At 33.1% G+C, this 26,820-nt stretch overlaps 2 protein-coding genes across 5 annotated transcripts in view; both read left to right on the top strand.

Annotated features, from left to right (window-relative positions):
* The window catches only part of LOC114341247 (pyrroline-5-carboxylate reductase 3), a 29,539-nt gene extending 21,048 nt beyond the window's left edge, over positions 1 to 8,491 (top strand). For 2 of the 3 annotated variants that reach the window (XM_028292046.2, XM_028292047.2), the window contains exons 4-6: positions 903 to 1,115; positions 2,286 to 2,490; positions 8,264 to 8,491. In XM_028292046.2, the coding sequence (XP_028147847.2) occupies positions 903 to 1,115; positions 2,286 to 2,490; positions 8,264 to 8,343 (498 nt within the window). In that variant the 3' untranslated portion in view covers positions 8,344 to 8,491. Of the gene's footprint in view, positions 1 to 902; positions 1,116 to 2,285; positions 2,491 to 8,263 lie in introns of those variants that run through there. The other variant, XR_007700370.1, reaches the window with a different exon arrangement.
* A 4,931-nt stretch (positions 8,492 to 13,422) lies between these two features.
* The window catches only part of LOC114341250 (proteasome activator complex subunit 4), a 114,679-nt gene continuing 101,281 nt past the window's right edge, over positions 13,423 to 26,820 (top strand). Inside the window, exons 1-6 of one of the 2 annotated variants that reach the window (XM_050659627.1) lie at positions 13,423 to 13,832; positions 21,874 to 22,014; positions 22,118 to 22,279; positions 23,466 to 23,682; positions 24,312 to 24,589; positions 26,295 to 26,483. In XM_050659627.1, the coding sequence (XP_050515584.1) occupies positions 13,618 to 13,832; positions 21,874 to 22,014; positions 22,118 to 22,279; positions 23,466 to 23,682; positions 24,312 to 24,589; positions 26,295 to 26,483 (1,202 nt within the window). In that variant the 5' untranslated portion in view covers positions 13,423 to 13,617. Of the gene's footprint in view, positions 13,833 to 21,873; positions 22,019 to 22,117; positions 22,280 to 23,465; positions 23,683 to 24,311; positions 24,590 to 26,294; positions 26,484 to 26,820 lie in introns of those variants that run through there. The other variant, XM_050659628.1, reaches the window with a different exon arrangement.

Below are 26,820 nucleotides of genomic sequence, written 5' to 3'. Positions count from 1 at the left end.
ATGATGATCGGTCAACCGATTGAAAACTAGTTCTGTTTGTTTTATGATGTAGCCCTGTATAGGGATTTTAACAAATATACCTTTTATAAAGGATTTTATGGTTCCTTGTAATAAATGTTATACAGCCAACTACAGGAAATTTTTTTCCTCGTGGATTTTTTGAAAAATTAAACTTTAAAAATTTTGGTTTTTCGACAATTACTCAAAATTTTCACCTAGGAATTGCGCCAATAAGTGAGAGTTTGTAGAAGGACTCCAGACGCGTCTAAAAGTGCGTACGTCATATCTGGGAAAATTTGAATTTTCAATTTATCATCAAGTATGATCAAATTCAAAAACGGGTTTTCAAGCTCACTAAATCCTATAATACCTTCAGATATCATATTTGACCTTCAGCTGCATCAGATATTACTTGTCAATACCTTTCAAACTCATGTTCGGTGATCAGAATCCGTTAAACCGTTTAGAAGTTATCGAGTTCCAAAAGTAAAATCCATTTAACCATTATAGTCGAAATGGTCTATTGCCGTCTAGTGGTTACGACGCTAAACCAGTTCATTTGCCAGCAATCCCAATATTTTTTCAATCTATTCCCAACAGAAAAAAAATCTATTGTATATTCGATGGACACAAATAATTGTATCGCAAAAAAAATATTTGGATGGCTGGAATATGGACTCGCATTGCCCTATCCTATAACAGGTTTAGTGTCATAATCACTAGACCATTTGAGTGATAATGCGACAAAGGAGACCATTTTATAATGCTTAACGTGTGCGAGAAATATTACCACGCATTTTTACCGCGTTTAGCGGCTTTTTATTTTTGTTTTATATACCATCACTCTCAATTTCTTTTAAAACTGACAATATCATTAAATCTTTTTCATATTGTTGTTTTAGTTATTACCCACAGAAGCTAGAGTTATCAGGGTAATGCCGAACACACCCGCCTTGGTCCAAAGCGCAGCATCTGTTTTTGTCAGCGGCAAAAACGTTACCAAAGAAGACGCCAGAGTAACTAGAAAACTACTACAATCTATCGGCACATGCGAAGAAGTACCTGAAAGTTATCTAGACCCCATTACTGCGCTAAGTGGATCTGGACCTGCATACGTAAGTAATCAATAAAGATCGAAAAAGTACGAAAGATCAGAGATATAATTAACAATTAAACAGTAAAGACATAGGTAAATTCAAAACGAAATTTCCAATCAATTATGACAAAGTAATGTTCTTTAGGGAATACCTAACAAAATTAAAGACACGTTGATAAGAGTCGTGAATTACGAACGTAAGGCACGATTTCGTTACAGCATCCGAGGCTTCTAAAAATGCAAGCCATACTTAAACTTTTTTCTAGGAGGTGTAGCTAGGGTATCCCTACCATTTCATTCGTTGCAATCCGTGACTGCACGCGAAGTATTATCCTGGTCCATTCAGAGAGAAGAGCATATATTATGTATCTCCTGATGAGGAGCTAAGAAGCCCCGAAACCGGTAGATATGTTTGCTGTACTGTCTGATTGAACTAGAAATATAATGCGACTGCAGTTTCGGGTTGCAACGAAATTGAAAATGTTTATTTATTTTCAATTACTTATGGATTATTTGGGGACTTTAAATATTATTAACTTTTAAAAGAGTCTCCCCTAGCTAAATAACGAAGTTGAAGTTTTATTTGCAATTTCAGTTTGGCGGATAGAGCTTCTCTCATATTAGTAGATTTTTTTTTAAATTGTGGGGCTAAAAAGTTCCAATAAATAGGTATATTGAAAATAGTGTCCCGACATTCTAGCAAATTTTTAAAATCTTCAGCGTACCTGGAGATGTATTTAATTCAATTAGTATTATTTCCTTTTTGAAGCCACTCTTCTAAACAATTGTCTTTTCTTCCTTTTTTGTCAAATTTTGTGAAATCCTGCCTGCTATCACACCACATATAACTTGGCATGCTTCTGCCACAAAGGTCTGCATATTCGAAGCTAGGACAAATAATCCCGGACAAAAAATCCCCACAAATTAATCCTGGACAAAAAATCCCCAGGCAAAAAATCCCCACATATAATCCCCAAACAAATAATCCCCGGAGAAAAAAAATCTCCATAAAAAAATTTCAGACAAATAATAATCCCCACAAATTTTGTTGGACAAAATATCCCCACAAAAAGAAGTGAAGTTATTAAGATTCTTGTCACCACCATTGTGGCTCTTGCTAGTGATTCACTGCCCACGTCAAAGCGACCTTATAAAGAAACAGACTAAATATATTTAAAACCTGTTTTAGGTATTTGTGATGATTGAAGCGCTTGCTGATGGTGGTGTTAAAATGGGTTTACCTAGAGATCTAGCGTACCGATTGGCCTCCCAAACCGTGCTCGGAGCAGGACAAATGGTAAGGGATACCCAAAGGCACCCTGGTGCTCTTAAAGATGATGTTTCTTCACCATCGGGGTCCACAGCACACGGGTTACACTATCTAGAAGAAAAAGGTAAAAATAATTTGTTAATATCTACAATTTTGGTAGATAACTTTAAAACAATAATTTTTTCAATGAAGTATAATTTATCATAGTATGTTGTACGATGTGTATGCACTCTTTCCAGCCATTTCAGATGTGGGGTGAAGCTGTGCTGTTTGTCTCGAATTGGATGTTCAGTGTACGTCATTCTTCTTCTTCTTTTGATATCATAATCGTGGATGGGTCTTTGCCAGCCTGGCTATGTCCGTCGACTCAGACTTCCCTTGTGCCCTTCTCCTCCATTGTCTTACATTCTTATTTTTCAGGTCGTCTTCCACATTATTCAACCATCTGGTTCTGAGACTTTCTTTTTGTTTGTCTTCCCATCGGCTTCCATTGTAATATTTTCTTTCTTGTTTTTGTAGATTATTGTCTCTGAACATAACCCATGACAGTCTTTGACTTTCCACAAATCTTACAATATCGTACACTTCATTTAATTAATTAATTTCGTCGTTTCTCCTGATTCTCCATGTGACGTCTTCCTCTGCACCGGGCCTTATACATTTCTTATTAGTATATTTATCTCGAATGTCTTCATTTTTTATCATTACCTACCCAGGTTTTACATCTATAACATCCTGGAAACACATTTCACAGACATTTCACATCCTGGAAATTGCATTAATTTCGCTACTTATACTAAATTTACAATCAAGATGCACTAGAAATAAACAAACCAAGACACGTTAAATGCTACTAGGAGCACTCCCAAATCATAATTTACAATGTATATACAGTGGAAACTCGATAACTCGGATTAATCGGGACCACGGCCGATCCTGGTTCTCGAAAATCCGGGTTAGCCGGAGAATATAGTAAAAATTAATAAAATACGGTATAATTACAGATAAACTCCGTTATAATTGAAATACGACTGTACTACACACAATACGGACACAATCGGAACGATGTTATGTTACTTAAGAACAGTGGAGACTAAGACCATTGTTTAAAAAATAATAACAATGCTAAGACAGTTTGAAATAAATAAAGGAAAATCAGGTGCCTGTTGTTTCCGATAATCCGAGACAATTTTTACTATTGTGTAGTTCAAATTACATAAATACCCATTATCTCTCAAATATTATATTACATACAGTTTTGTTCATGTTTGTCTGATGAAAATCGGACCGGGTTAGCCGGACTTCCGTGTTATCGGGGGCCGACTTATCGGGGTTCCACTGTACATTGTAAATCCCAAATCATGATTTCTAAAGTTTATACATTATAAATTATGATTCGGGAGTGCACCTAGTAGCATTTAACGTATCTTGGTTTGTTTATTTCTAGTGCATCTTGATTGTAAATTTAGTATAGAGAATTATTTTGATTGATTTCTGTGCCCAGATATATGAAGGCATCCACACGTTTGATGTTAGATTTGTCTACTGCAATATTATTTTCATTGTCTTCGCTTATTTTAAACCCTATTTTTTGTGCTTCAGGATCAATTTCTTTGAACACTTCCATCAGTTTATTGCTTGCCCTACAAATAGCAGTAATTTGTAGGTACTGATATGGTATTTACTTATATGGCCGGTTACATTGGCTTTTTTGGTGACTACCTCAAGGAGTAGGTTGAACAGTAGGTATGGTTGATAGTGCGTTCCACATTGATCTCAAATAGGGGAGTCAGTTCTCCATCTACTTTAACTACGGCTCGGCTTTTAGACCCTTCAACGTCACTTTTATGAGGCTGATATATTTGTTAGGTACAGGATTATCTAGATTACGAATGTCTTTTAACATTTTGCTTCTTTTTCACACCATCAAAAGCTTGTTTAAAATGTATTAATGGACGTCATGTTTTGGTGAAATCACGAAAAGATGAAAGATAAAGATATAGTCAACAGTACATCGTCCTTTTTTGAAAATTATTATTTATTATAACTGTAAAAAGTCTTAAAAATGGTTTTAACTGCTTCGTTTGAGCGAGTCTACCACTTTCTGGAAAAAATCAGAGTGCAGGTTAGTCCCGCGTTTCCTCACATCCCACGCCTAAAACTGTAGCTCTAGCGCGCTTAGGTTTTGTGATTGCAAAACTATAATTTTTAAAGCAAAGTTTTCAACCTAATAGAAACATTAATAATATTGAAAAATATTAAAAATATTACTAAAAGATTTTTAATTAAAAACTTATTGGTCCATTTCCCTGGTAGCACCTCCATGGCTTCTAAAAATTTCAAGCCAGATGGATGCTGAAGCGAAGAAGACAAGAGGGAATTCAAAAACTTACAATTCACGACCCCGTCTGTTCAGCTGGTAAATTCCAACGGAAAATGGACCTAGTTACTCAACGGAGTAACTTTACTAGGAGTAAAGTAACTTTACTCCTAGTAAAGTTACTCCGTTGAGTAACTAGGTCCATTTTCCGTTGGAATTTACCAGCTGAACAGACGGGGTCGTGAATTGTAAGTTTTTGAATTCCCTCTTGTCTTCTTCGCTTCAGCATCCATCTGGCTTGAAATTTTTAGAAGCCATGGAGGTGCTACCAGGGAAATGGACCAATAAGTTTTTAATTAAAAATCTTTTAGTAATATTTTTAATATTTTTCAATATTATTAATGTTTCTATTAGGTTTAAAACTTTGCCTTTCAGTTGCCAGATGACGCTAGTCACCTACTCCATAAACGTCAGTTGCAATGCGGGGATAAGCTTTCGTAGTTTTGTCACTTCGGGCAGAGAGCAGCAAACCTACGCCTCTCTGATGATGACTCCAAATAGAGTCGAAAATCGTCGATTTAGAGTGCTGGTTTGCGCTCCCTGTTCTAAGTGAAAAATAAGACGGTTTTGCCTTCGCATTGCAACTGAAAAAAATGAAATTTTTATTTAATTTTTATAATTTTTAATTTGATTGAATCGAAAGATTATGCGTTAGAATAAAATAAATTATTTTTGTCGGACAAAAAAGATCGGGATCGTCGAGTCCGACACCCGCAAGATGTCACTATGGCGCGGTACAGTTTTGTTATTACAAAACTCTTAATTTTCAATTGAAAGTATTGATAATTAATTACTAAAGATTGTCGATCTCTTGTCCGACAAATTTACAGCCTCGTTTCTTTAGTCGGACAACGTAAATATGTTAATTATGGCAGGTTTATCTTTTGCGATTACAAAAGTCATAATTTTAAATTTTTTAATGTTCAAATCATACATGTTTATTCAAAAAGTAATGGTCCGACAAAAAAAATGACGCAAACCTATAAAAAACGATTTTTTTTAAACAATGGTAGTCTACTTGTACTTTGTAGGTATTATCACAAATCACCTACCTATCTAGTCTAGATGCTTCATGACAAGTTTTGTTTGGATATGAAACGTCTAGTAATTAGTCTATGTTTACCATAGACATATTAACAATAGACCAGGTTAGGGATATGCCACTCAATGCATCGGGGTGTAACGCCAATATCAAGTACAGTGGTCTAGCTATCTTTATCTGTCGTACGGGTGTAAGAGTATCTACCAAGAGGTGGGAGTAATGGAAAGACACAGACACAGAGACAGCGGCCATCATATGCTAGAGAGAGAAAGCCGGCGCTTAGGTAGAGAGAGATCGATAAACCACCGACCCGAACTGCTCTGCGTTACGCTATTTTTCGGACCTTGCCTAATCTATGTGTTTTATGTGTTTACATTCGTTTAATATACAGTTTATGACGTTCTAGACGTCACTAGACATAAAAGTAAACAGTGAAACAAGTGGAGGGTCCAGGGCTGTATTAGCTCAATGTGTCTAGTAGTGTGGCGGTTACAGTATAAAAAGTTTTGATATTAATTTGTCGGACTGGCTATCTGATACCCAATTTTTGTCGGACAGTTCTATATTTGGATAAAGGACCCTAATTTTAAATTTATTTGAAGTCGTGTCATCAATCATTTTTCATCTGTTGTTCATCAAGTTCATCTGTTGACAATTGTTTTGTTATTGGTGGTTCTGATATTACACTAGTTTGTCAATTAATTAAGTCAAAATACTCTTTGACTCCAAAATTTATAGTTGGAATTTTAAACTGGCGAATTTTATTGGTTTCTTGCCCATTCTTAGACTTTAATATGCGCCTCAAACCTAGCTCTCGGATGTGGGGTCGTTTATCACCCAACATGGCTGCGAGAATATTCTCTGGATGTGCAAAATATCCATTACCTTGAATAAATTTGTTCACTATTTTCTTTAGTTTTAGTGATAAATATTGCGAGCATTGAATCATATTAAATAAATGAATTGTCCCCTATTTAACTTCTGGCTTTACTTTGATTGAAAACCAAGTGGGAACATACACATTTTGCAGATAAGTTGCCAAAATATTTAAATCGGTAGTCGAATTTAAAGTTCCTACATAAAGTCTGTTTGCTGTTGTAATCCATCTCGAATGTGCCATCTTTCCCGGTTGTCGATATTTTAAGCTCTCTGATACGGTACCATTATTTACAGATTTGCTTATTTCGTACAAATATTTTTGGTCTGTACTTAATGTATTAATATCTACTTCAGGAAGTTGTACTGTAATGTATTATAAGTTGTATTGTAATGTATTAATATCTACTTCACTTTTAATTTTTTAAATTCAAAAACAGGTAGGGTTGTTTCACCCGAAAATCCGGTAGGTCCTGCGGTTTCTCCATCTAAATACTTCATCTAATGTCGTAATGGTAGCTCGTTTCCATATAAATGACAAAGAGAACCACTGTAATGGTTTCTTAATTTGAAGTTCTAATTTGCGAATTGCACCATTGTGAACGCCAGTATTTACCGCTGTTCCATCGCATCCAATTGCAACCAAAGTAGAAAAGTCACATTTCGATTTTAAGAAATTGAATAAATTGTCTGCAATATTTTTTGCTGAACCAGATTGTAAAGTAAGATGTCCAAAATACTCAGAGTTTGGATCTGAAACTAACACAATGTTCTTCGGTAATCAACTATTCTAAATCGTAAATAAGCCACAATTTAGCTAAAAAAATGATTTCAATTTTAATTCATGAGAATTTTACTGTCACCGTTGCATTTGGTTGTCTTTTTAAAGACAGATCACATGCTATGATTTTTTGCGACGGATATTCTTGAGTTGGGGTTGATTTCATATAATCGAATGAACTGTCTTTCAATAAAGTCGTCCCAGAAACGCAACTCATAAATATTGGCAATATCGTTTTAAAGTCTTCAACTTTAAAATGTAAAATATATGTCTGAATTGCCGATATAAATGAGTCAGATTAAATAAATTATAGCAGAATTTTTTACTAAGCAAGAGAAAGCGTCTATTCACAAATGTGGGTGGGGGCACCAATAAATAACATCCGATTGAGCAAAGATTTTAACACAAGTTAAGATTCTATCCTAGACCACTTTTCCGCATATAGGCAAATTATTATTTGAAAATCGATTTTTTCGCTCCACCCTAATCGACAATCGTTAGTAATTAATTATCAATACTTTCAATTGAAAATTAGGAGTTTTGTAATAACAAAACTCTATCTTGCGGGTGTCGGACTCGACGATCCCTCTTTTTTGTCCGACAAAAATAATTTATTTTGCAACTATAGTTTTGCAATCACAAAACCTAACCGCGTACAACCTGCACTCTGAAATTTTTCAGAAAGTGGTCAACTCGCTCAAACGAAGCAATTAAAACCATTTTTAAGAGTTTTGTAATTATTTTCAAAAAAGGATGATGTACTGTGGACTAATAGATTTTGCATAGAATTTAAATAACCCTGTATATTTTTATTGTAGGTTTCCGAAGTGCTGTGATAGGTGCAGTGGAAGCCGCCACCAAACAGTGTAACGCGTATTCGTCAAAAGGAACAAAATAATGACCGTGCCATATTTTATTGTGATATTTATATTAGCGTTTATTTATATTGTATTACAAAACATATTTATCTATAGTAACAAAATAGTAGCGTAAGAAATGTAAATTTAGCCTATTTATTTTTATAAATAAATATTTACTGAAATATTTTTTTGTTCTTTACTTAAAACATAAAACATATCCAACGTATCCAACTCCCCTCGTAGCCGAAATTTATCATTCATGACCAGTGATCTCAGGGGTTCATGACACACTGTTGCCATTGTTTAAAATTGATCGTTTCTTTTCTTATCATCATATGAAAGCCTTTTTCATTCTTAAAAATTAAAAAGAACATAATATAAGTTTGAAATTAAATTTATTTGACGTTTAGACTTCCACTTATGAAATCGTTATCAAAATACAAATCATTAATAAACAAATTTTGTTGCTTAATTTTTTAAGTTAACTTGATTTCATGTAATCGAATAAACTATATCTTCCAATAAAGTCGCCCCAGGAACACAACCCATAAATTAAAATTGGCAATATCACTTTAAAGTCCTCTAGACTTTCTTTCTTTCTCCAACTACACCTGCAGAAGTAATGTCACTTAATAAGTAAGACCACATCTAAACATGCTGAAGGTTTAGATGAAATCAATGGTAAGGTTATAAGATATGTTGCCAGTCACATATGTGAACCCTTGTCACATTTAATCAACGAATCTTTTATGACAGGCCAATTTCCCAATATAAAGGAATCCAAGGGATTTCCAATTTTTAAAAATAAAGGTTCTGCAAGTAATATTGAGAATTACCGTTTGATTTGTATACCCAGTCAGATTGCAAAGTTGTTTGAACTGGCGTTCTGTGAAAGACTAACAAGCTATCTAGAAGCATTCCATTTACTGACAGATGTCCAAAATGGATTCAGGAAAGGAAAATCTATTGTAAGTGCTGTTGATGACTGTCTTAACTGTATCTATGAAACTCTAAATGAAAAACAGAACACATTTGGGTCTTTTTTATCATCTCAGTTGTGCTTTTCGACATGGTGGATCACAGGCTGCGTCTGATAAAGATGGAAGGCATATGGGAGTTCGAGGTATACCACATATGACTGGGTAAGATCATATTTGTCAAATCGTTTGCAAATAATAATATTGGATGGTACACTATCAGACCCAATGAAGTCTTCTGTAGGGGTACCACAAGGTTTGGTTCTTGGTCCTCTCTTCTTTATTGTTTTTATCAACGATATCAACCAAGTTTGCACCACTCCTAATCAAATTATTGAATATGCAGATGATACAAGCTTCATTATATTACATCATCAATTTGATCAGCTTGTTAGCAAGGGCAATACACAGCATCTCAGGAATTTAGTAAGTATTGCAAAGACAATGGCCCTAAATTAAATATAACAAAAACCAGTTTCATGAGATTTTTACCAAAGAATATAGCCCCTGACTATGATCCTTATCTATATATTGATCACAAGTCCATTCAAAATGCTGAAGTAATAAAATTGTTAGGACTGATGCTAGATCCAAAGCTAAGTTGGGAAGATGAAATAGATAAAGTAACCTCAACACTAAGTAGTCGTTGTTATGTAATTAGAAACATAAGGGATACTGTATCCTTCCATATATTAAAACTAATGTACGATGGCTTGGTGCAGTCAGTCCTTCAGTACTGCTTAATATTTTGGGGCTCATCTCCATATATGAATAGAGCTTTTATATCTCAAGAAAAATACTACGAACTATGTTTAAAGTATCACCAACTAGGTACATCATGCAAGCCACTATTTATAAAGGCTAACATCTTGACTCTCCCAAGCCTATATATTTTACAACTAATAATGTATATAAATAAACATGAGCAAACATTCCTTAGGAACGTGGATCTACATCCATATAATACACGCCTAAAAGATAACATACACCCGCCTTTTTCCCGCCATCTATCTATCTATCTATCTATCTATCTATCTATCTATCTATCTATCTATCTATCTATCTATCTATCTATCTATCTATCTATCTATCTATCTATCTATCTATCTATCTATCTATCTATCTATCTATCTATCTATCTATCTATCTATCTATCTATCTATCTATCTATCTATCTATCTATCTATCTATCTATCTATCTATCTATCTATCTATCTATCTATCTATCTATCTATCTATCTATCTATCTATCTATCTATCTATCTATCTATCTATCTATCTATCTATCTATCTATCTATCTATCTATCTATCTATCTATCTATCTATCTATCTATCTATCTATCTATCTATCTATCTATCTATCTATCTATCTATCTATCTATCTATCTATCTATCTATCTATCTATCTATCTATCTATCTATCTATCTATCTATCTATCTATCTATCTATCTATCTATCTATCTATCTATCTATCTATCTATCTATCTATCTATCTATCTATCTATCTATCTATCTATCTATCTATCTATCTATCTATCTATCTATCTATCTATCTATCTATCTATCTATCTATCTATCTATCTATCTATCTATCTATCTATCTATCTATCTATCTATCTATCTATCTATCTATCTATCTATCTATCTATCTATCTATCTATCTATCTATCTATCTATCTATCTATCTATCTATCTATCTATCTATCTATCTATCTATCTATCTATCTATCTATCTATCTATCTATCTATCTATCTATCTATCTATCTATCTATCTATCTATCTATCTATCTATCTATCTATCTATCTATCTATCTATCTATCTATCTATCTATCTATCTATCTATCTATCTATCTATCTATCTATCTATCTATCTATCTATCTATCTATCTATCTATCTATCTATCTATCTATCTATCTATCTATCTATCTATCTATCTATCTATCTATCTATCTATCTATCTATCTATCTATCTATCTATCTATCTATCTATCTATCTATCTATCTATCTATCTATCTATCTATCTATCTATCTATCTATCTATCTATCTATCTATCTATCTATCTATCTATCTATCTATCTATCTATCTATCTATCTATCTATCTATCTATCTATCTATCTATCTATCTATCTATCTATCTATCTATCTATCTATCTATCTATCTATCTATCTATCTATCTATCTATCTATCTATCTATCTATCTATCTATCTATCTATCTATCTATCTATCTATCTATCTATCTATCTATCTATCTATCTATCTATCTATCTATCTATCTATCTATCTATCTATCTATCTATCTATCTATCTATCTATCTATCTATCTATCTATCTATCTATCTATCTATCTATCTATCTATCTATCTATCTATCTATCTATCTATCTATCTATCTATCTATCTATCTATCTATCTATCTATCTATCTATCTATCTATCTATCTATCTATCTATCTATCTATCTATCTATCTATCTATCTATCTATCTATCTATCTATCTATCTATCTATCTATCTATCTATCTATCTATCTATCTATCTATCTATCTATCTATCTATCTATCTATCTATCTATCTATCTATCTATCTATCTATCTATCTATCTATCTATCTATCTATCTATCTATCTATCTATCTATCTATCTATCTATCTATCTATCTATCTATCTATCTATCTATCTATCTATCTATCTATCTATCTATCTATCTATCTATCTATCTATCTATCTATCTATCTATCTATCTATCTATCTATCTATCTATCTATCTATCTATCTATCTATCTATCTATCTATCTATCTATCTATCTATCTATCTATCTATCTATCTATCTATCTATCTATCTATCTATCTATCTATCTATCTATCTATCTATCTATCTATCTATCTATCTATCTATCTATCTATCTATCTATCTATCTATCTATCTATCTATCTATCTATCTATCTATCTATCTATCTATCTATCTATCTATCTATCTATCTATCTATCTATCTATCTATCTATCTATCTATCTATCTATCTATCTATCTATCTATCTATCTATCTATCTATCTATCTATATGTACATATTTGTCTGAATTGTCAATATAAATGAGTCAGATAAAATTAAATTGTTAGAAGAATTTTTTCTAATCGACAACTAATAATGGTCATTGGCATGGTACGGTTGATTTAGCACAATTAGCTAGTGTAATATGTGTAGTGTGTGTTGAGTAAATGTCTTGTGACTTAGTAAAGTCGACTTCATTGTCTTTGCAAAGAGACGCTAATTGTATCCGAACGTCTGCGGTCCCTCCGGTGAGTACCGATCCCACAAGGATATAAACTATTTTGATTTATTAATTTTTAATAAAAAATGTGTTTAATTTATTACTGTTTTGTATTTTGATAACGATTTCCGAAGTGGAAGTCGAAAGGTCAAATAAATTTGATTTCAAACTTAAATTGTGGCTTATTTCCAAATAAAATAGTAAATTGCATAATATGCCACAAGAAAATAGCTTCAGACCAATATTATTCATACTTAAACCAGATACATCAAAATTCTAAATTTTCGTTTTCCAAAAGGACGCTTTTGACTTTTCTATTCATATTGTGATTTTTTTCTACTTTTTTAATAATTCGACTATTGCTCTCTTTTTAAACCAGGAGGAGTATTTTAAATTTACTTTAAGGAATACCTTATAATTGGTGCAACCTCAGGCAAGTTTACTCCACTGTTATGAAATTTTGACACTATTGACAATTCATAGTGTCATTAAGTTATATCGGCGATTTTTTGTGTTTTCTGCGTTATTCCTTTAATTTCTAGATTTTTAGTCTGCTTTTATATAAAAAATAGTTGTTTTTAGAACTCTTTAGCGACATATTCGTATAATATAATATTTATGGATTACCGTCGAAGGCCAATATGATCAACCAAAAAAGAAGATGTATTTGGTAATTCTTCTAGTGACTTTTTGGGTGTGAATCTGTCTTTTTAGGAGGTTTACTCCTCTTAAAACCATACCGTAGTAACTTTCCAGAAACTGTATAGATTTGGCAACATACTATATGATTAAGCACTACCAGTGGTGATTGGCCAAAAAACTAAACTCTTAACTCTAACATTTGACAGCTGACACTGACAGCTGTTTTATTGTGTTAACGGTGATGACTTGAACAAATAATTTCATCTTTGTAACAAAAATAGACGTCTTTTAATTAACATTACTTTTTTAATTGTGAAGGTGAACAAAACAGCTCGCGTAATTATAAACTCGTGTTGTGACAGACTCTAATGTAGTGTACGGTATCGAGAAATATCGAAAAAAATAATCTTTTCACAATGGAAGAAGCTATGGATGTAGATTCTACAGAGAATTCTCAGAAAAATCCGAAATTTCAGAAAGAAAACGTCTACAATAAGCTACTTCCTTATGCTGACGAGTTGGAGGTGGAATCAGCACAGCTGTTCCTGGACATTAAGACCAATTTGATAAAATCTGTTTTGGCTAGAGAAATGAGACCAAGCTGTGCATTGTGGACGTCCAGGCTGATGAAGTAAGCTATACAGTATAAATACAATTACATGCACTTTTTGGTTTCACTCATGTTGATGCTCATTCAAATAATCATCCCATTTTATTGTCTCATCATGATATTGTGACATTTGACATTTTCATTCATCATCCACTTACTTATGGTTTTAAAAGGGCTGAAAAAATCCATCATACAATATCATTTGTTTGTATTTTGAACAATTTCAGCTTATACTGTCATCAAGAAAATGTTGGATTAAGTCCAATTCAGAATGACCAAACATTTTTAAGTACTACTATTACTATCCAATCCTTTGTTATTATGCATGCATAACCATTTGGAACTTGCTAATATGATTCCTCTTGTGTTCTGCATAATATATAACTTTACTAACTTCTTCATTAATCTATTGGAGCTACAATTAAGCCAATGTCTTACTTCCATTTTTTTACATGATATGTCAAGATTGTGTTTTTCTTGCTTTTAACCCTTCAGCGGACAGGTAATGCTTGTTACTCCACTCCTATATCAAAGTAAAACCTGCCACATCCGGATCAATGTGGCAACCAACCGATCCAGATATGAAAATATCTGGATATCAAGATCACTTCGTTTAGAGTCTCTATAACATTTTCTTCATCCATTCCAGCAATCAACCCCATCAATAACTTGCATCAATAGACACGTTTTATAGATTCTATAACACATTGAGCCATAGGCTGACAGATAGATGTCACATTTGGGGACAAAAAAGACACTTTATTTCGCCATCTTTTAGTTCTTTTGGGTCGGGATGAGAGGGTGCGTTGTCCAACAGCAGAACAACATGCTATTTCTCGGTACCTGTGGACGATAGAACCATCTAGATATGGGGAGGTCCGGATGTGGCAGGTTTGGATATGGCAGGTTGTACTGTACAACATAAACTCTGTAATTTGTTATTGATAAAATTGAAAACCCATATACCTATTCTACTAATAAAAATATAATTTCTCTGCAAATTTTGAAAAAAAATAGATACAGGGAATTTGAAATCTATCCACTAATGGTCCTCACAGGCCTCACCTGTCCGAATATGTAATTTTTTTAATACATTTATGCTCCATCTATTGAAAATTACCTCTGTAGTTCCCCTAAATTTAGTACAGTATGTTTACATCATAAATTTAGTGTTTAGTTACACAACCATAGGTGTAACCAGGGTGTGGTTTTGGGGGATATAACCCCCCCCCCCCCCCCCCATTGGTATGTACTTTGAGCTCTATAAGTGGCGTACTATTTTTTCTTCAAAAAATTCAGACCGTTACCCGTACGCGTGCCAATGATGAATATAAAATTCTTCTGTTATCTGTGAAGGAGATCATTTTAAACATTTCTTGCAGCTTTGCATCTAGTTGAAATCTTATTAGTAATATTTTCTGTTATTGTTCTAGTTTAGTATTATTATATTGGATAGTTCTTGATGATGTATTAAGAAATGAAAAATACTCGCCAAGATGTTTTATTTTTCTGCATAAACACGGTGCATCATATGAAAAAAAGACAAGAAAGGTTTTTTATCATAAATTAGACGTGAAATTTAAAAATAATTTTTAATTCGAAATATCTCAGTGGCATACTATTTTTTTCTTTAAAAGAATTCAGACCATTGCCCGTAGGCGCGCCAATGATGAATACAAAATTCTAAATTGTATGTCAAAAAATTTGTAATAACTACCTCCTAAAACTCACCAAATTTCATTTCCATAGCTCAACTGGTCTTAGAGCAATAAATAAATTGGCAGTTTAAAATAAAAATTTCAACACCCCGTATCTCCGAAACTAAGCATTTGCGGACATATGTTTATAGAGCAAACTGGTATTAATTTTTCATGTAGAATTAGCCCTTAAAATTTTTCATACTTATTTACTAACACCCTGTATACTTAACACCATTATGTGATGCTGACAAATCAAGCCTGTTTGAAGTTGTAACCCCCCCCCCTTAGGATCATCCTGGTTACGCCGTTGTGCACAACAAAATAATGTTAGCTCCAGGGGGACATGAGATTCCCTCAGTAACTTGGGATATGAGCCGGTAAGAGCTACAAAATGTGCTGGAAATCTTTTGGAAGAGGACTCAACAACTGCTCGAAACAAAAGAGGTTATTGCAAATAATGCAGAAAAACCTGGCTGTGTGTTGTACTTGCTGCAAGGAAGATGTTGACCATATTTGATCAAACAATATTTTCTGTATGGATCTTTTTTTGAACATTGTTGTTTGTTAATTATTACGATGTTATTTTTGCTTTAAAATGGAATGTGTACTTTTGGATTTACTTTTATTTCACTGTAAACTAAAAAATAAAAGCAGACTATGAAAAATGTTAAGAATTTTTATATGCTTTTTTATTTCTAACAAATCTTGAATATGACAATTATACTGAATCAGAAAACGTTACTATTATAGAAATACACAATAGATATCTAGTTTAAGAAAATTTATTTTAATTTTATTTTTTTCAACATTTTTCATTTTGGTCCTCACAGGCCTGTTTGTCGTGTAATTTTATTTTATGCATCCACTGGAGGGTTAATAAGTGAGGTATACTTATAATTTTGTTTCTATAGGTAGGTATATATTAACACGTTCACTACCAAGCGACTCATATATGAGCCACATTGATTTTTCACATAGACAGACCAGCATCTCACCTGTGAGTCAGGGATTGCATTGTACATAATGGTGATTTAAAAAGCTCTGGTCTATGAGGATGACACTTAAATACCCCCTCGGGCCGTGGTAGCAAATGGGTTAACTAAAAAAAAAACAAACTCCCAAACCCTGAACTACTTGTCATGTCCTTACCTTTTATACAAATCTAAAGATTTGTTCATATTTAGGTACAAAACGTTATTTGATCAAAATTTTATTTTTTAGGTATATAAAGATAATATGGTACATGCACTTTTTGGTTTCACTCATGTTGATATTGTGGCTCATTCAAATAATCATCCCATTTTATTGTCTCATCATGATATTGTGACATTTAACATTTTCATTCATTATCCACTTATGGTTTTAAAAGGGCTGAAAAAATCCATCATACAATATCATTTGTTTGTATTTTGAACAATTTCAGCTTATACTGCCATCAAAAAAATATTGGATTAAGTCCCATTCAGAATGAGCAAACATTTTTTACTACTCTCCAATCCTTTGTTATTATGCATAACCATTTGGAGCTTGCTAATATGATTCCTCTTGTGTTCTGCATATGTATAACTTTACTAACTTCTTCACTAATCTATTGGAGCTACAATTAAGCCAATGTCTTACTTCCATTTTTTTACATATCGACTGCGGAAAGGCAGGACCTCGTAACTGAAAAATTTGTACAAAATGAGTTACTTCGGTTTTCGCTTTAGAATAAGTGTATCGGCATTTTTTAAACAGATCTTACAGTTGGGAAAATTTCCGGAAGGCTTCTAGAAGGCTTTCCCAGCTATAACCGCTGTTTAATAGGTGCTGATACACTTATTCTAAAGCGAAAACCGAAGTAGTTAACTCATTTTATACAAATTTTTCAGTTACGAGGTCCTGCCTTTTCGCTACCGATATGTCAAGATTGTGTTTTTCTTGCTTTCAAGCCTTCAGCGGACAGGTAAGGCCTGTTACTCCACTCCCATATCAAAGTACAGTAAAACCTGTCACATCCGGATCAATGTGGCGACCAACCGATCTGGATATGAAAAAATCTGGATATCAAGACCACTTCGTTTAGAGTCTCTGTAACATTTTCTTCTTCATCCATTCCAGCAATCAACCTCATCAATAACTTTCGTCAATGGACACGTTTTATAGATTCTATAGCACATTGAGCCATAGGCTGACAGGGAAATGTCACATTTGGGGACAAAAAAGACACTTTATTTCGCCTTCTTTTAGTTCTTTTGGGTCGGGATGAGAAGGTGCTTTGTCCAACAGCAGGACAACGCGCTATTTCTGTTTATATCTTGGTAGATGCGGACGGTATAACTGTCCGGGTATGGGGAGGTCCGGATATGGCAGGTTATACAGTACAACATAAACTGTAATTTTTGATTGATAAAACTGAAAGCCGATATACCTCTTCTACTAATAAAAATATAATTTCTCTACAAATTTTTAAAAAAAGATACAGAGGATTTAAAATATATCCACTAATGGTCCTCACAGGCCTCACCTGTCCGAACATGTTTTTTTTTAATACATTTATGCTCCATCTACAGGGTGATTGATTAGTAGGGTAAAGCTCAATAGCTCCGCTATAGTAATAGATAGCAATAAAAGTTAATAACAAAAATTTTAGCCACCTTTGAGCTTCACATTACAAAATTAGTTAGAATGTTACAGGGTGTTCGATAACACAGTGGCAGACCTAACTTATGTTTTTTTAAATGGAACACCCTGTATTTTATTTTATACTCGAAATCCTGTTAACTTCTCCATCACAAAAATATAAAGGTTTGTTAAGTTATACAGGGTATTTACAAAGTTATAACCAATTTTATATGAAAATCGTAACAAGTTCAACTCCCTGTATAAATAAAAATAAGCAAAACAATAACGGTTTATTAATGCCATATTTTTTAACGTATTGTCAAAATTTTCAGGAATGGTCGATATTGCTAATTTTCTTTATATCAAATACAGGGTAAGTCAAAACGCAAGTACATTATTTTCTCAGTAATGTTAAATGGAACACCCTGTATTTTATATCACTATTGAAAAGTAACATTAACATACTTTAATTTTTATATAACATTCCCTATGCCCAAATTTATTAGTTTTCGAGATATTTTCATTTTTCAGATCAAATTATTTTAGGTGTTTAAATTTATCTAAATTTTAAGTAAGCCATGACTGAATTGACAATTGAAGATTACCGATTATCAATCCGGTAATCAATGTAACACTGTAGCAAATAAAGAAATAAAAATAATTTATTAGTAATACATTTTACAAACAAAAACACAAATTTTACAAAAAAACACACAAACACATTTGATAGCGTCAATGTTGATGTTCATGTTTTATCCATGTCTTCATCCCCAGTATGTTTAACAAATCCCCCACAAATAATTATTCGAGTGTATTTTGAAAATGTTTTTAGTTTGTTACATATTCAATTTAAATATATGAATATCATTTTCATCATCCTCATTTATATGAATTTTTATATTAAAATATTTCTGGTTCCCAAAGTTTAGTATTTATTTCATATCCTATTATCAATAGTAAACCTAGAAACCATAATTATTACAAATTAGTATAGCAGTTTTCATATTACTACGTTTTGAAGGATTTTTTCGATCTCCTGTAAAATTAGCAAAATGGCGCTTATCATGTTTTTCCCCTGGACCCTTCATATACACTTGATAGAAAATTACCTCTGTAGTTCCCCTAAATTTAGTACAGTATGTTTACATCATAAATTTAGTGTTAAGTTGCACAACGAAATAATCTTAGCTCCAGGGGGATATGGGATTCCCTCAGTGACTTGGGATATGAGCTGGTAAGAGCTACAAAATGTGCTGGAAATCTTTTGAAAGAGGACTCAACAACTGCTCGAAACAAAAGAGGTTATTGCAAATAATGCAGAAAAACCTGGCTGTGTGTTGTACTTGCTGCAAGGAAGATGTTGACCGTATTTGATAAAACAATATTTTCTGTATGGATCTTTTTTTAAACATTGTTGTTTATTAATAATTATTACGATGTTATTTTTCCTTTAAAATGGAATATTTACTTTTGGATTTACTTTTATTTCATTGTAAAATTGTAAACTAAAAATAAAAGCAGAATACGAAAAATGTTAAGAATTTTTATATGCTTTTTTATTTCTAATAAATCTTGAATATGACAATTATATTGAATCAGCAAACGTTACTATTATAGAAATACACAATAGATATCTATGTAGTTTAAGAAAATTCACATCTTCAACATCTTCAACATGATCTTGATCGGTTGAGTGAGTGGTGTATGCAGAATGCCATGGCCCTGAGTGAATCTAAGTGTCATGCTATTTCTTTTGGACGATCGAGAGACCCAATAGAATATAATTATAATATACAGAATATTCCTGTTGACTGGGTTACTGAAATTCGTGATTTGGGAATTAATTTAGACTGTAAACTTTTATTTGAATCACATTATACTTACGTCAAAAATTTCCAAATCTTTACAAATGCTTGGTTTTATAAAAAGATCACTAGAGACTTTCAGAAAATTGAAGCAATTAAATTACTATATTGTTCTTTAGTTAGACCTCATCTAGAGTATTGTTCTTGTGTTTGGTCTCCATCTTACAATATTTACATAACAAAAATCGAGACAGTCCAACACAAGTTCTTAAGGTACATAGCATATAAACTGGGTATACCTTTTGAGTTAAATCAGTTAAATTATTATCAAATTGAAACCCAATTGGGTATTCTCTCATTGCATGACCGACGAGTAATTAAGGATGCAAGGATGCTCTATGGCATAATTAATTCAATAGTTTTGTGTCCTCAGCTACTTGAGCAGGTCGGTCTCCACGTACCTCTCTGTAGAACTCGATTAAATCAAACATTCTATGTTCCTATCCATAGAACCAACTATGCATATAACAACTTTTTATCTCGAGCACTAAGATGGGCAAATATTCACCCTGATTTAGATTTCTTTGCACCGAAGTCTGAATTCATCTCTGGCCTCAGACGTATGTTTGTTTGAGTAGTTGTTGGATAGATAGTCATTAATGTGATATATAAATCTAATTTGTGTGATTAAGTTTGTGATATTTATATTTTATTGTATTATTGTTTTATTATTACTATTTTATTGTATTTTAATTATTATTGACACATGTATTTTGTATATTGGACTTATAAACTTGTAATCTTATTGGGCAGTAGCCCGTTGAAAATAAATAAATAAAAAATTTATTTTATTTTTATTTTCTTCAAAATTTTTCATTTTGGTCCTCACAGGCCTGTGTGTTCATGTAATTTTATTTCATGCATCCACTGGAGGGTTAATAACTGAGGTATACTTGTAATTTTGTTTCTATGGGTATGGGCCATTCCTCGAACATACGCCTGTTTTAAATTACTTCGACAACGGATATTTTACTGTGCAACATAAGAAGTAAGCAAGCAAGCATAGTGATTTAACCCAGCCTGAGAGACTTGCTCACCCCTAGAGAATGACATTCGGGTGATACAATTCATTGGGGCGAGGAGGATTAACTCCCGTAAGCAGGAATCACTCCACCCCGCTTCAATGCTCCAGACCATCCACTTACCCCCCGATAGCACTCTGATGCGCTATAGGGGCTCTCAATCAGCAAAGTGCTTATCATATGGGAGTCTTGGGTACACGGACTCCCATATGAAATCCTACCCCGATCAATGCTGGCCAGCGTGAGGCGCTCTATTCCCGCTATCTCTAGTGACTTATCTTCGATCTGTTTTGCTTGCTCGGGCGCCGAGTCCCCGCTCTGGGCTATGTCCAGTTCGGCGACTCGGCGCTCGAGGATGTGGGCCCCTCATGCCCTCTTTTGGGTTTTGTTACTAATATTTTTTTTTGTAACATAAGAAGTACGAAAGTAAATGGCGCTAATAATTATTTCAATAGACAACAGTGTAATTTGCAATTTACTTTCGTTCTTCTTATTTTGCACAGTAAAATATTCGTTGTCGAAGTAATCCAAAACAGGCGTATGTTCGTGGAATAGGGTATAGGTATATTTATATTAACACTTTCACTACCAAGCGACTCATATACCTATGAGCCACATTGATTTTTCACATAGACTAGCATCACCTGTGAGCCGGGGATTGTATTGCACATAATGGTAATTTAAAACACTCTGGTCTATGAGGACAAAACTTAACCCCCTTGGGCTTTGGTAGCTAACGGGTTAACTAAAAAAATAAATTGCCAAACCCTGAACTACTTGTCATGTCCTTACCTTTTATACAAATATGTAGTGATTTGTTTGTTCATATTTAGGTAAAAAACATTATTAAATCAAAATTTTATTTTTTTAGGTATATAAAGATATATGGAATGAAGTTTTCCAAGGAGGATCATATAGCCTTGATAAAATTGTTCTATGAATTGACCATCATTCCAGATTTAGAACCAACTAGGATCAATAAATGTGCTACGACATTGATTCAACTCTTGAAGTAAGTTCCATAACTATTTTTATCGAAAATATAGAAGAAGGTCAATATGATCCTGTGCATCATGTCTTTCATGGGAAACTACATCATTTTGTTGATATTTTAGGAAGAAATACCTTCTAACTAGAGATGATCTACAGTTGGAGTGGAGACCCTTGTATGACTTGTGTGTTAAGGCCATGGAGAAGAGCAAGACAGAAATAGGCATGTACAGATACCCTTCTAATTTTGAATTGACGTTATTCCATCTCATTAGATCTTGTAAGGTGTAAGTATAAAGTACAAATTGTAACTACTTTAACACATTCGCTGCCACCTGACACGAAAAGGCGTTTTGCGTGCATGAGTCAGGTGCCACCGAAGCCTTTTGGCATTCATAACCTGTGGAATTAAATGAAGAGTGGATATATACAGGGTGTCCCCGAAAATAGTGCGTTCCTTAAAGGTATAGGCAGAAGGCACAATGTAGAGCAAAAAAGTCTTATAACATTTTTTTCTAAATTGATCAATTTGACCAAAAAACGAAAATACATTTTGATATGCAAATTGAAGTCTGGCAACAACGCGCAACTCAAAAATCTGAAGATTAAAAAAGTAGGTTTATAGGTCAGTTGCATCTGGTAGGTAAAATAATGTAAATATCAACCAAACCCATATCCATTATTTTGCAGGTAGGTACCTATGATGTCAACAACCCCAAAAATCACACCTAAAAGTAAATAAACAAGGGGTTATTAGGTTAAATTTCCACAGTCACAGCAAGTTCTTCTAGGCTACGTTGCCATGCCATTCAAATTTATGAAAATAAAAATTCACTTATATGGAGAACAATGTAATTTTTTTCTTGGAAACAGTTAACTTTAGAAAAAAATGTTATAGGACTTTTTTGTTCTAAATTGTGTATTATATCCATACCTTAAAGGAACGCACTATTTTCAGGAGCACCCTGTATAACGGGCCAAGTGACAAAAAATCAATATTCCTGTTTTTTCCATTATAATGGTCAATGCAACAAGGCTGTTAACCTGTATTATGGCCAAGTGACAGTTGCATTGGAAACAGTTCTAAATAAATTCTACAGATAGCGTCCATGCCAAGTATAGCGTTCTGTTTCCTGAAAAAAACTCTTTGTAGATTGTGTGTTTTTGTCACTTAGTCTGTTATATATTTCCACTCTTCAAATAGGATTCTTTTTGTAGTGGTACCATACGAAAGCGACTGAATATACACTAACAGCAACAATATGTCAGTTGTCATACATCAGGTATCAGTTGTCATATGACAGGTGTCAATTATTGTCATACAATGACATATGATACTATATACTATATGACATACAGTACATTAAAATATTTCTTTTGTAAATCTTTGATAACACATTTAGAAAGGAAATATTTTGTCAAATGTTCTATTGACAACTTCTAAATTTACTTTAAACATTTTTCCTTTTGTAGATACTTCCCAGCATCTGCTACTCAAGAAATCCTGGATGAATTCAGACCAAAAATGTGCATTTTTAATCACAGCGAGATAGCCAACACTATAAAATTTTTAGAGATATTTTTACCCAATAGTACGAAGCCAGAAGAGGCTGATATAAGTTATAAGTTGTGGTTTGAGGAGCTAATGAACTTGTGGGATACATGTCAAGATGACAGTTCATGGGAGAATGTAAGTGAAATCTTCTAGACCTGGATCCCGCGTACCAAAAACAGTTGATTAATAGTAAGCTGAAAATTTGTTAATAGCTTAACAGTGTGTAGTCGGACAAACTTTGATGCATGGGAACAGGGGAAGTTTTAATTGTGGAATAGGTTAAAAATTTGGAACGTCAGACTACGAAAACGTTCCATGTATTTTGTCGGACAGAACTTCCAATTATTTTGTTACCATTTCATTAAACTCTCATGCAAAAATCAGACTGCTGTTTATCACCAACTGGACATTTTAATGATGGAACACGAAGAACATGTCAAATGACAGGAATCATGTTGGTTAGTAATAGCAGTCTGATTTTTGCATGAGATTTTAATGAAAGGGTAACAAATCAATTGGATGTTCTGTCCGACAAAATACACGGGACGTTTTCATAATCTGACGTTCCAAATTTTTAAACTGTTCCACAATTAAAACTTTCCCTGTTCCAGTGTTTCCGTACATCAAAGTTTGTCCGACTAGACACCGTTAACTATTAACAAATTTTCAGCTTACTGTTAATAAACTTTTTTTTTAGAACGTGGGATCCAGGTTTATCATATTTACTTGGCCAATTATTTATAATCACATGTTTCTTTTTGCAGAATATAATGTGGATAATGACAGGTCTGGCTAGATTCCAGATAGGACAGATAGACTGGCAGCCTTACATACCAAAAATGTTTGTCAGATTCCAGAGAACCTTCCAATTGCCTGTAGCCTTCAAACAAAGGCATCAAGGAAGGAATCACAAAATGGATATCTCAGCTATTGCTTTATGGATAGTTTGCATATTGAATGGAGACAAAAATGATGCCTTTTTCCATTTTGAAAAGTTTATGCAGTGTCTAGAATCATATTTTTATCCAGCTAACACGGGAAGGTAAGTTTATCGCTATTAATTTTTGTCATCATCGTCATTTGTTTACAAGATATGTATGGTCCAATTCAAACAATTAGGCGTGTATGTCATAGATTTAATGACATCATAACCCACTGGTGCAAACTTGACAGCAAACAAATTCAGCACACTTGTCCTCATATATTAGTTTTTTCGCTACTGTCAAGTTTATCAGGAAAGCGCTGTTGCCAAATAAAAACATATATTTATTTACCACAGCTGCTACCGGCTATACCGTTTCCCTTTGTCTGTATACTGTTTCTCTTTGAGTGTGAAACAAAGATAACTATCTCTACTATAAGTGTCAAACTCATGTTGTCATATAGAAGGTTATGTAAGATTGTTGTTTATAGATGTCAAGTTCGTTAAAATATAGACTGTCCTATAAAACTGCCTACACACTAAATCCTGTTACTTTAGTTTCTCGATTTGATTTTGATTCAAATTGTTGGTTATTTTAATTGAATTGTATTAAAACAATAATAATCTTTATTTCGTCTTCCCAGATTATAATTTGAAACTAATATTTTGACATTATATTTAACCTCCAATATTACCTATGACAGATGTCAGTTACAATATCCAATCTTTATTAGGAATGACATTTAAAAAAATCTGATTATTCTCTATATATTTAGAATATGACAACCAGGGGAAAATTACGTGCAATCCTTATTGTTTAACGTTTCCTTTACATATTACTACGCTCTGTATTTTCTCTCTGTTATGAGATTGAGTTGTCTCTGATGCTGCGACTGTCCTTCTCCTTCAAACTGTTTCACAAACAAAAACGGCACTCGCTCGAATTGTCTCCTCAATTAAATCTCTGACTCGATACAAACAATATCAATCTTTATAATTCCAAGATTTCTTCTCTCAGCTCGATATCTCGTACAAGTTGATATAAACCGGCTACTCGTTCCAGACAGAAACTGGAATCTATTCGGACACAAGGAGTTTGTACTTCTCGACTTAATCACGATTTCATCTCAAACGCGAATCTGCTTCCACGGCCACCAAATTAACCACTTTACACAAAAATACTACTTTCGAACTGGACTGGTTGCTTCCGATCTTAATTACCCAGTGAATTATTTTTCCCTCATCAATCCGAAAATCAACCACTCTATTCTCCCTCCATCGGTCTCCTCGCCAATCACAAGCATTCTCCATACATCATATTCCTCCTTTTTTTCTTCAAGGACAAATAGTATTGTATACAAATTTTATGTCTTGTCAATTTCCAGGAGATATTAAAATCAAATTTTACTTACATTTTAGAAAAACCCTCTATTCTAAACTAAACAAAATTGTTTACAATCGTTTCTTTCTACGAAACCATTTAGAAACATGTTCTAGTTCATTGTTTTGAAATGTATTAATCCGTTCGTAGAAACTTTACCTCTAAACTTTTACTATTCCACGAAACACTGCTTACGGCTAAATTATTTTATTTACAAATTTTAGTCATATACAGGGCGATGAAAATTTACGATCTCGTGGTCTTTGACACAAAATTAATTCTCTAAATTTTTCCCAAAAAATTATTTAACAATATATACGTTTTTATAGTAAAATTTTTATCAGAAAAATGAAATTCTTTGTATTATATATTTTAGAAATAATTATTATGTATAAGAACAATACTTTTCTCTATTGGTCTATTAATTTGCAATCTTTAACTTAGGTGGACAACAAAACTGAGGGAGCTACTCAGAACTCTTTCATTTTATATGATCCAGAGAGTTCATTGTGAACGCTACAAGACACCCTCATGGGAATTCCACGTGCCGGATCATTTCAAACTTACAGATGCCGATTTGGATAGATTCGTCAACATCATGAAGCCTTGTATCGAGCAAGCTCTATATAACAGGTACTTATATTGAAATTTCGATTATAACATAATAATATTCCTCCTTTTTTTCTTCAAGGACAAATAGTATTGTATACAAATTTTATGTCTTGTCAATTTCCAGGAGATATTAAAATCAAATTTTACTTACATTTTAGAAAAACCCTCTATTCTAAACTAAACAAAATTGTTTACAATCGTTTCTTTCTACGAAACCATTTAGAAACATGTTCTATTGTCCATTCCACAGCGGCACAATTAACTTTCTAAAACGACCGTTTTGTTTAAAAAGGAGATTTCCAAAATTTCACGCTTCAAAAACTCATAATAACTTAGAAATGCAAATTTAACATCTTCT

The sequence above is a fragment of the Diabrotica virgifera genome, chromosome 8 (genome assembly GCF_917563875.1).
Source record: "Diabrotica virgifera virgifera chromosome 8, PGI_DIABVI_V3a".
Classification (NCBI taxonomy): Eukaryota; Metazoa; Arthropoda; class Insecta; order Coleoptera; family Chrysomelidae; genus Diabrotica; species Diabrotica virgifera.
Note: the sequence above shows the minus strand (reverse complement) of the source record. Positions and strands in the feature narration are given on the sequence as shown.